The 12,366-nt window shown below is 35.7% G+C and overlaps 1 protein-coding gene across 1 annotated transcript; it reads right to left on the reverse strand.

The window, feature by feature from the left end:
* Positions 1–207: 207 nt before the first annotated feature.
* LOC146001423 (protein CFDP2-like) lies at positions 208–642 on the reverse strand. The gene has a single exon (XM_083138740.1). It carries the CDS (start codon positions 640–642, stop codon positions 208–210), a length of 435 nt encoding a protein of 144 aa, XP_082994866.1.
* Positions 643–12,366: the final 11,724 nt, after the last annotated feature.

The raw sequence follows: 12,366 nt of genomic DNA on the forward strand, positions 1-12,366 counted from the left end.
TTTGGGTGAAATTCATCCTACTTTCTTCCAAATTTATTTTATCCCTTCATGCCCCTACCTTTTCTATTCTATCCTTGACTTTCTCTTTATAGATATCCTGATATTTCTTCTTCAACTTATAACTTTTGATGGATTCTGACACATGTCTTAAGATTCTATTTTTAACTTGTGTTACTAATTTCATTGTAAGAAGATAGTGGCCACTGCCTATTTCCGGGCCTCTCCAAGCTTCTCATCTCCTACATATTTCATTTGGTCTCTGTTTATGATTATGTAGTCGATTATTGATTTTTCGTTCTTAGAGGGTTCAGCTCTTGTATATAGGTGTATCTTTTTATGGTCGTATTTTTTTTTTGTAATTATAATGTCATTTGCAATACAAAGATTTATTAGTCTTTGTCCATTGTCTGAACAGTGTTCTTCACCGTATTTGCCAATAACCATCTCAGCCTCTTCTGGATTGTTGCCTACTCTTGCATTAAGATAACCCAGAATGAAGATATTTCCTATTGTGATATCATGTATGGTACTCTGGAGTTCTTCGTAAAAAGTCTCTCTTTTCTCCACTGGCTCATCTTCGTTGGGTCCATACACAATTATTAAATTCCTTTCAAGGTTATCGTCGTTGATGGATACTATCATAATTCTTTCGTTAATAGCTGTCTAGTTGGTTATGTTTTTAATATTGTCCTTGTGAATGATACAACCTACTCCTGCTCTTACCCTCTCAGATCTTGGTACTCGACTATATATTTGCATATATCCATCCTCTAATGTTATACATCCCTGTCCTTTCTTCTTAGTTTCTGTTACTGCCAAATATTTCACTCCTGTCTTTTTCATTTCACAGATAATTTCTACCTCTTTTCCATTTAAACTCCTTACATTCCATGTTCCATATATCATTTTAATTTTCTTTAGACAGTTCGTCGTCAGATGTTTCCGTCCGCGGATAGCTCTTTGATTACTTTTAACGAGATAAATTTTTCCAGGGTGGGAGTGTTGACCCCACGCCCAACCCCAACCTGGGGGACCAGGATTTTCTTTCAGGGTCTACTCCGTTAGCCTTTGGGTCAACATCTTTTCCTCAAGGCAGAGGATTTTTGTTTATACCGCCTCCTTCGTCGTTGGGATGTTTATGAATCTTCATCCGTCGTCAGAGCCGCTGACCGCTTGCTTGCTTCTTTGTCTGGCTCCTCCCCTCTAGTCTGTCTGGCATGGGCGACCTTACCGGTAGCTGTGCTACCGCCAATATAGCCTAGAGGATCTTTAGAGCACGAAAGCCCCACCACCAGCGACAAGGTCATGCAACCAATAGGTAAGGGATAACAGTCCTAATGTAATAATTGAAACGCTTCTTAGGCTTAGAAAAGCATTATAATTTAACATATTAAAGAAAATCATCTCTGGCATGGTCTGTCGAGAAAATGAGTTACAAAAGAATATTAGCATTGATCGAGTATTTCTCGAAAGATCAAGTTTTGATCCTATAGTCCAAATGTATTAATAAAATTCTTTTCAGCCTCTGAGAAGTATAATAATTCAACATATTTGAGAAAATTATCTCTGACTTGGTCTGTAGAGAAAATGAATTTGAAACGAGATCTGGCATTGAACCTAAATATCTCGGAAAATCAAGTTTTCATCGTATAGTCGAAATGTCATAAATAAAACGCTTTTCAGGCTCTGAAAAGCATAATATGTCAACATTTTATAGAAAATCATCTTTGGCATGGTCTGTAGAGAAAATTAGTTTGAAAAGAATATTCGCATTGAACGCGAATTTCTCGAAAATTAAGTTTTGATTCTACTGTTGAAATATGATAATAAAAACGCTTTTCATGCTCTGAAACGCATAAAAATTCAACAGTTTAATGTAATTCATCTCTGGCTTGGTCTGCAGTGAAAGTGAGATTCAAGTGAGTATTAGAATTGAACGCCAATAACCCGAAAAACAAGGTTTTCAACATATAGTCGAAATTTGATATTCAAAACGATTTTCAGGCTCTGAAAAGCATAATAATTCAACATCTTAATGTAAATCATCTCTGGCTTGGTCAGTAGGTAAAAATACAATCTAATATATATTATCATTGAACGCGAATTTCACGAAAAATCAAGTTTTGATCCTACAATCGAAATTTCATTAATTATGACATTTCAGGCTCTGAAAAGCGTAATAAATAAACATTTTTATTAAAATCTTCTCAGGCTCGGTCTGTAGAGAAAATGAGTTTCAAACGAGTACTATCATTGAACGTAAATTTGTCGAAAAATCAAGTTTTGATCGTGTAGTCGAAATTTATTACTAAAGTGCCTTTCAGGTTCTGAAAAGCATAATAATTCAACATTTTAATGAAAATCATCTCTGGCATGGTATGAAGAGAAAATGAGTTTCAAGAGAATATTCGCATTTAACGCGAATTTCTCTATAAATCAAATATTTATCCTATAGTACTTTACTTACTTTACTTAGTCGATCCTCTTCTACCGTCAGGTGTAGAGGTTTTGCAAAGAGCTCTCCATCCTTCTCGATCTCTGGCTAACATTTTTGCCCTGTTGGTATTCAATCCCTTCTCCTCAAAACTTCTTCCATCCAGCCGCTCCAGGTCTGCCTTGGTCTTCCCTTTGGTCTCTTTCCATCTACTTTAGCTTGCCATATCTTTTTAGGTATCCTTTCTTCAAACATTCTGTACACATGACAAAACCACCTCAACTACTACACTTCTATTTGTTGTTGTAAAGGTTGGGTCTTAAGGTTCATTCGAATAGTCTGATTCCTTACGCTATCTCGTTTTGTTTTTCCTTCTATTCTTCTTAGCTATATCAATTCAGTTGCTTGAAGTTTGCTAGTATAATTAGTTGTTAGTGGCCATGATTCACACCCGTAAGTTAGTGTAGGTCTAGAATTGAAAGTAAATTTCTCTAATAATAAAGTTTTGAAACTATAGTTGTAGTGTGTTAATTAAAACGCTTTTCAAGCTCTGAAAAGCATAATAATTCAACATTTTAAACAAAATCATCTATGGTATGGTCTGTAGAGAAAATGAGTTTAAACGAATATTTGCATTGAACGCGAATTTCTCGAAAAATTAAAATCTTGTCCGATAATTGTAAAGCCTCAATTCAAACGCTTTTCAGGCTTTCAGTTGCATAATAATTACACATTTTAATGCAAATCATCTCTGGATTGGTCTGTATAGAAAATGAGTTTCAAGTGAGTATTAGCATTGAACGCGAATAACCAAAATATCAAGTTTTGTTCCTACAACTGAAATGTGATAATTAAAACTCTTTTCAGGCTCTGAAAAGCATAATAATTCAACATTGTAAAGAAACTCATCTCTCGCCTGGTCTGTAGAGAAATTGAGTTTCAAATGAATATTAGCACTGAACTCGAATTTCTCGAGAAATTAAGATTTGATCCTATAGTGGAAATGAGATAATAAAAACGCTTTTCAGCCACTGAAAAGCTTAATAATTCAACAGTTTAAAGTAAATCATGTTTGCCTTGGTCTGTAGTCAAAGTTACTGTCAAACGAATATTAGCATTGAACGCGTATTTATCGTGAAATCAAGTTTTGATCCTCTAGTCGAAATGTGTTAATTGAAACGCTTTTAAGTCTCTGAAAAGCATAATAATTCCACATTTTAAGGAAAATCATCTCAGTTGCTTGAAGTTTGCTAGTATAATTAGTTGTTTTTGCCCTGTTGGTATTCAATCCCTTCTCCTCAAAACTTCTTCCATCCAGCCGCTCCAGGTCTGCCTTGGTCTTCCCTTTGGTCTCTTTCCATCTACTTTAGCTTGCCATATCTTTTTAGGTATCCTTTCTTCAAACATTCTGTACACATGACAAAACCACCTCAACTACTACACTTCTATTTGTTGTTGTAAAGGTTGGGTCTTAAGGTTCATTCGAATAGTCTGATTCCTTACGCTATCTCGTTTTGTTTTTCCTTCTATTCTTCTTAGCTATATCAATTCAGTTGCTTGAAGTTTGCTAGTATAATTAGTTGTTAGTGGCCATGATTCACACCCGTAAGTTAGTGTAGGTGCATACGTTGTTTTGTAAACTGTCAACTTTGTTTTCTTCGTAATTTCCTTTTTATTTATGAACTTTATATTTAGAGCATGATATAATCTAATTAACCACTGCTGCTTATTATAGACACTAAACACTTGAACTTTGTTACTTGTTCCAAGCTCTCGCCTTCTATCTTAATGGTATGAGTTCTATGTTCTCTACTTATTATCATTGTTTTTGTTTTACTGGTGTTAATTCTCATATTTACCTTTTGTATTTACCATACATCTAAATTATATTGTAAGTCCTTTTCAGTTTTAGCAAATAAAACGAGATCGTCTGCAAAAGCTAGTTCTGATATTTGTACAGGTCTCATGAGCCAATTCCCAACAACAAAGGGAATTGCAAATTTGCAAATTTTGTAATTTCATCAATTAAAATTATGAACAGAAGTGGGCTTAAAATGTAGCCTTGTCTTACTCCAGTTGATGTATAAAATTCATCAGATATTATGTTACTTGTACGGATGTAGTTACAACAGTTATTGTAAAAGCTCTGTATACTTGCGATCAGGTTATCATTCACTTTTCTTCTTTGCAGCACTTCCCATAATTTAATCCAAGGTACCCTGTCAAATGCCTTTTCCAAATCTATGAAACACATATGAATTCCTTTGTTATATTCTATCACTTTTCCTGATATTTGTCTTAGTGTAAAAATTAAGTCCTGGCAGTTTCGATTTGGTCTAAATCCACTTTGGCTTTCTTCTACTTGGTGTTCAATTTCTTGCCTGAGCCTGTATTCCAATATTCTTGCATAGATTTTACAAGGGACACTCAACAATCAAATTCCTCTGTGATTTGAACATAATCGGTTGTCTCCTTTCTTTAATATTGGTGTGATCCCTGCAATTCTCCAGTCTTTTATTGTCATTTTCTATTTCCAAGCAAGGTTAATACTATGGAGTAATAATGTATTTCCTGTACTTCCCATATATTTAACCATTTCTTGTGTAATCCTTTCATGACCTGCAGCTTTACTGATTTTTACCTATTTTATGGCATTATTAAGTTTTTCATCCTTAATTGTGTCGTCTTCTTCCAATATAACTTATGGAGTTGTTTCATCAGCTTGTTCCTCCGTATTTGTACCTTCTAACAATTCCATAAAATATTCCTTCCACCTATTCATAACTTCTGTTAACATTTTCCCATTTTTATCTTTGATGAATTTCAGTGGACATTCTTTATCTTTCCTCATATTTTTTAACACTTTATAAAACAGTTTCTTGTTTTCCTTATAATTATTTTCCATAAATTTACCAAATTCTTCGCATGCTTCTTTCTTTGCAAGAAAGACCATTTCTTTAGTACGTTGTCTTTCCAATTTGTATTTTTGTAGTCTTCTTTGTCTTTTGTTGTTAAATATTTAAGCCATGCTTGTTTCTTTTGTTTCATTTGTTCTCTTACTTATTCTGTCCACCATGGGGTCCTCTACTTCTTTATTCCTATTCTGTGTGTGCCACATACTTCCTTTGTTGCATCTAGCACTATTTTCTTGAAATTCATCCAACTTTCTACCGAATCTATTGTATCCCTTCCTGCCCCTAGCTTTTCTATTCTATCCTTGACTTTCTCTTTATAGATATCCTGATATTTCTTCTCCTTCAACTTATAACTTTTGATGGATTCTGACACATGCTTTCTCTTTGTCTTAAGATTCTATTTTTAACTTGTGTTACTAATTTCATTGTAAGAAGATAGTGGTCACTGCCAATTTCCGGGCCTCTCCAAACTCTTGCATCTCTTACATATTTCATTTGGTCTCTGTTTGTGATTATGTAGTCGATTATTGATTTTTCGTTCTTAGAGGGTTCAGCTCTTGTATATAGGTGTATCTTTTTATGGTCGTATTTTGTATTTGTAATTATAATGTCATTTGCAATACAAAGATTTATTAGTCTTTGTCCATTGTCTGAACAGTGTTCTTCACCGTATTTGCCAATAACCATCTCAGCCTCTTCTGGATTGTTGCCTACTCTTGCATTAAGATCTCCCAGAATGAAGAGATTTCCTATTGTGATATGGTACTCTGGAGTTCTTCAAAAAAAGTCTCTCTTTTCTCAACTGTCTCATCTTCGTTAGGTCCATACACTATTATTAAATTCCTTTCATGGTTATCGTCGTTGATGGATACTATCATAATTCTTTCGTTAATAGCTGTCTAGTTGGTTATGTTTTTAATATTGTCCTTGTGAATGATACAACCCACTCCTGCTCTTGCCCTCTCAGATCTTGGTACTCCACTATATATTTGCATATATCCATCCTCTAATGTTATACATCCCTGTCCTTTCTTCTTAGTTTCTGTTACTGACAAATATTTCACTCCTGTCTTTTTCATTTCAGAGACAATTTCTACCTCTTTTCCATTTAAACTCCTTACATTCCATGTTCCATATATCATTTTAATTTTCTTTAGCCAGTTCGTCGTCAGATGTTTCCGTCCGGGGATAGCTCTTTGATTACTTTTAACGAGATAAATTTTTCCAGGGTGGGAGTGTTGACCCCACGCCCAACCCCCAACCTGGGGGACTCGGATTTTCTTTCAGGGTCTACTCCCTTAGCCTGTGGGTGAACATCTTTTCCTCAAGGCAGAGGATTTTTGGTTCTTCCGCCACCTTCGTCGTAGGGATGTTTATGTATCTTCATCCGTCGTCAGAGCCGCTGACCGATTGCTTGCTTGCTTCTTTGTCTGGCTCCTCCCCTCTAGTCTGTCTGGCATGGGTGACCCTACCGGTAGCTGTGCTACCGCCAATATAGCCTAGAGGATCTTTAGAGCACGAAGGCCCCACCACCAGCGACAAGGTCATGCAACAACTAGGTAGGGGATCCTATAGTCCGAATGTAATAATTGAAACGCTTCTTAGGCTTAGAAAAGCATTATAATTCATCATCTTAACCCTTGAATTCCCAGTGTCCCCTGCAGGGGACTCTATTTTGAGACGTAATATTTCATTTTCAACTTAACTTTTAATTATTTTTTAGAATTCTTTCTAATTTTAGTATATTTCGGTAGGCTGCCAATACAGATATAACTGTTGACTCACCTGGTGGCGCTTCCAGGAAATAGTAATTCAAAATGGCCGAGGAGTTGATGGACGGTATCGCCATGTCTTCCTCTTCAAAAACACGTGCAACAGACAAAAGGTAAGATCTGTGTATGTTTGTTAATTTATAATATAGGTAATAGGCTAACGTTAAATAATAAATAAAAAGCAAAATCAAACACTAAATATAAATACGAGTTATTTATTGAGATATAATGGGTGTCCCCTGGAGGGGACACTGGGCATTACATGATGTGAATCACATCTCACTCATCCAATGTTTGATTTTTTATAAGAAAAAAATTCTGTTATAATAATTATTGTGTAGAATATTTGTAAGAAACCGTAACGTTCTAACAATTTTATTTTTCTCTTCAGTCTACATCTACACGAGATTGCTGAACTTCAAATGCAGAACGACAATGACGTGGAGGAAGTTGTCCTTTTTCCTCCGGATGATGGAAGTATTACAGATGAGGAGAGTAGAGATGAAGCGGAAGTAGACATCAATCACCTTCCAGGTCGTGTGCTGAGATCAAGAGTGGATGTAAAATTAACTTCTCAAAATATTTCTGAAGCTTCAGAAATAGCGAAAGGTGATAACAAGGTGACATCAAAAATAAAGAAGAGAAAGCTTTTACCAACTCCTGTGAAAGTATGGACAGATAAAATTGAACGTTTTTCACCTTCTTGTGGCAGGGGTGATCGAGACGAAACAACCAGATCAGTGCTTTGAACTTATGTTCAGTGATGAAATTATCAATCTTATAGTTGAAATGAGTAATCAATATGGTTTACAAAACAATCGTGTTTTCAATGTAACAATTAGTGCAATGAAAGTATTTTTAGCTATTTTGTTACTTACTGGATATATCCGACCAAAATACATGAGAATGTTTTGGGAAACAAAAGACGACACTCACAACAAACTGGTATCTGACAGTATGCGTAGAAACAATATTTTTGAAATTCAGCAGAATTTGCATTTATGTGATAATCTCAATTTACCTCCAAATGATAAATTTGCAAAGGTTCACCAATATTTCAGGCTGCTAAATAAGAATTTCATTAAACACTTTAGTAAAGTCGCCACCAGTCATGTGTCAATAGATGAGACTATGGTACCACTCTTCAAAGCAGCATATTCATGGGAAACCTTTCAAATTTGGATATCAAATGTGGTCTGCAGCCACTCGTCTAGGATATATAATTTCATTCGAACCTTACCAAGGTGATGCAGCTTCAAAACTCCCATACCATACCAAGATGAATTTGGTTTCGGAGCAGCTGTGATACTTGAAATGGAGACACGTATGCTCAAGGAATTTGGACCCTACAACTTCTATTTTGATAATCTTTTTACTAGTTTCAGACTGCTTTCAACACTAAGTGAACACGGAATTGGAGGAACTGGCACTAATAGAGAAAACAGACTTGAGAAATGTCCACTTGATAATTCATCTGATCTGAATTCACGACGACTGAAAATTTGATGGTAGTGAAGTGGCATGACAATAGTATCGTAACACCTGCTTCAAATTATCATTCTGCTCATCCAATTTCTAAGGTTGACTGAGTTGGAGTTGTTGGCGGAAGGAGGAAGAAGATACAAGTAGACTGTCCGTCTGTCGTTCAAATGTATAACAGATACATGGGTGGAGTTGATAGGTTCGACGAAAATATCGATTCACTTCGTGTTGGCCTTAGAGGTAAAAAGTGGTGGTATTCCCTATTTGCATTTGGCCTTGATGCCGCATGCCAAAATGCTTGGTATTTGTTCAGAAAATGTAAAGACAAGAGTTACACATATTGCGATTTTCGCAGAAACATTGTGCGTATTCATTGTGAAGCCCATGGCACATGCCGTCAGAGACATTATACATGTGCTTCCCCAGCCGACAGTAGAGTGACCGATGAAGTACGAAACGACGGAGATATCAGTGAACACATTCGACAGGAGTGTTCACAAAAGAGATGTGCCAAGTGTCACAAACACACGAGAGTCATGTGTAAGAAGTGTAAAGTTGGCCTTCAACTTCAATGTTGGTATGAGTTCCATATAAAAAAGTGAGAGTAAAAGTGGAATGCTAATACAGAACTACAATTATTTTACTATGTTTCAAAGTGTATAAAAGGTTTATCAATGATTTGTATTCTTGTATCAGTATATGTTGAATAATACATAAGTGTTCAAATGGAAACACTTCTTTTCATTAATGTTCATCTACTTCCCAGTGTCCCCTACAGGGGACGCCCCTGTAAAAGTATGTAGCGTTGTAAAAGTTAATAAAGTGAGAAATAAATTCATTGAGAGATATCAATTACATCCCAAAAATGTGAAAAGTATAAATTTTCTATCACACATGTACCTTCGGGAACTGGAGGGTTAACGAAAATCATCTCTGACATGGTCCGTAGAGAAAATGAGTTACAAAAGAATATTAGCATTGATCGAGTATTTCTCGAAAGATCAAGTTTTGATCCTATAGTCCAAATGTAATAATAAAACTCTTTTCAGCCTCTGAAAAGTATAATAATTCAACATATTTGTGAAAATTATCTCTGGCTTGGTCTGTAGAGAAAACGAATTTGAAACGAGTACTGGCATTGAACCTAAATATCTCGGAAAATCAAGTTTTCATCGTATAGTCGAAATGTCATAAATAAAACGCTTTTCAGGCTCTGAAAAGCATAATAATTCAACATTTTAATGTAATTCATCTCTGGCTTGGTCTGCAGTGAAAATGAGATTCAAAGAGAAAATAAGTTTCAAACGAGTACTAGAATTGAAAGTAAATTTCTCTAATAATAAAGTTTTGAAACTATAGTTGTAATGTGTTAATTAAAACGCTTTTCAAGCTCTGAAAAGCATAATAATTCAACATTTTAAGGAAAATCATCTCTGGCTTCGTCTATAGAGAAAATGAGTTTCAAAGGAGTCTATGCATTGAACGTAAATTTCTCGAAAAATCAGGTTTTGATCGTATTGTCGAAATGTCATTATTAAAATGCTTTTCAGGCTCTGAAAAGTATAATAATTCAACATTTTAATGAAAATCATCTCTGGCACGGTAATTAGACAAAATGAGTTTGAAGAGAATATTCGCATTTAAAGCGAATTTCACGATAAATCAAGTATTCATTGTATAGTTTGACTGTAATAATTAAAACGCTTTTCAGGCACTAAAAAGCATCATAATTCAACATTTAAAAAAAATTCATCTCTGGCAAGGTCTGTAGAGAATATGAGTTTCAAAGGAATATTAGCATTGAACGCGTATTTTACGAAAAATCAAGTTTGATCCTATTTTCGAAATGCGATAATTAAAACGCTTTTCAGGTCCTGAAAAGCATAATACATTGTCCGGCAGAATGAATAGTAGGATATAAAGAGGACAGAACGTCGAAACAAATTGAATAATTTATTGAAACACACATTGAAAACAAAGAATAACACTGGGGAACAGTGAAATTGCGGCACAGTGTTTGAGAGCTAATTTAGGGCGATTTCATGCTGCTGAACAATGATATAATAATATATTTCCTGAATTGGCTCTAATTTATGAAATAAATGCAACTAAATCAAAATGGCGGAAACATAAGATATACATATAAATGAACTTCCAACAACAATTTAATATTTCTTTTTGTGATTACAATAATTATTATAAAAATAAATTTATATAAGCCTATGATCATAATAATTAAGAAAATATGTACACAATGAAGTAAAAAACTATGTGAAACGTTTGCTATACGATTTCCTGCTGTATTGATTTTTAGGACAATCTCTCTGTAAGCTCCAACAGTAGTCGGCCATCATGTGGCGATCCCACCGTCCCTTTCTTCCATTATCCTTATATTCTGATGGAACCTTTCTCCCTGTTCTTCACTAATATCACCAAGGTTCTCAGGGAATCTGTCAATGTAGCTATGTAGAAAATGTATCTTCACACTCATATTAGCTCCCAATTTCTAAAAATTTTTCAACATATTTCCAACTATATCGCGGTAGTTTTCTGCTCTGTAATTCCCCCAAAAGTTTTTTTGACGACTGACAAAGCTCAGCCAGGCCTCAGATTCGATATAAGACATGTAAGTTGTAAAATTGGCATCATTTATAAGTGTACGAATTCGTGGTCTGTCCAAGATTCCTGCCTTCAATTTTTCTGTACTTAGTCCTGGAAAAGTGTGGCATATATATTTGAAACAATCACCACTTGTATCTAAGGCCTTGACAAACTGTTTTATCAACCCAAGTTTAATATGCAGTGGCGGAAGGGTGATTTTGTCCCTATCTATCAGCGGTTCATGAATGATATTAGCTTTTCCCACTGTAATATTTTCCCTTGGGGGCCAAACTTTTATCGTCCAATGCTTTTCTCTAGCACGACTATCCCACAAACATAGGAGATATATTGCCTAGCAATGCTTCATAAGTTGCCTAGCAACAATTTAAAAATATATTAATAAGTTTCTTAATGGGATTTTCAGCTCATTATCAAATTTTGATATTACCGAGAAAGCGTGGAGTAATTTTACCTCCTACATTTTCCATGGTGTGTTTATTTTTTAAACTGGAGTCAATTCAACTGAACCAATCATACAATTGGCAATCACAGCTGTTTTGTGTGCTGAAACTATTATTAAACTTTATGCCACAAAATATTTTTTTTTTGTTCCCCAGTGTAATAGATGCCATTACATACCATATATGCCATTTTACTTGGTTTTGAAGATAACGACCGACAGATGGTCGCCATCACGTTCAGCGCATTCTTCCAGGCGGCGAACAAAAGCTCACATCACCCGCTCCAGCATGTCCAATGGGATCGCCTCCACAGCTGTACGTATCCTTGCCTTCAGTTCAGCCACGGTATGAGGACGTGTAGCGTACACTTAACTTTTCAGGTAGCCCCCCAAGAAGAAGTCAGGGGCTGACAAATCTGGCGACCGTGATGGCCAATGAATGTCCCCAAATCTGGAAATCAATCGACGAGGAAAATGACGGCGCAAGACAGTCATGGACCGGCGGGCCGTGTGAGCTGTTGCTCCGTCCTGTTGGAACCATATGTCATTGTTCACCCTTGGAAGGAGGAAGTCATGTAACATTTGGACATAGCGATCGCTATTAACCGTTACCGCACGTCCATGAAGATCCTCAAAAAAATATGGACCGATGATGCCAAACGATGCCACACCGCACCACACCATCATACGTTCACTGTGCAG

The sequence above is a fragment of the Lepisma saccharinum genome, chromosome 17, assembly GCF_977018435.1.
Source record: "Lepisma saccharinum chromosome 17, izLepSacc3.1, whole genome shotgun sequence".
NCBI classification, from domain to species: Eukaryota; Metazoa; Arthropoda; class Insecta; order Zygentoma; family Lepismatidae; genus Lepisma; species Lepisma saccharinum.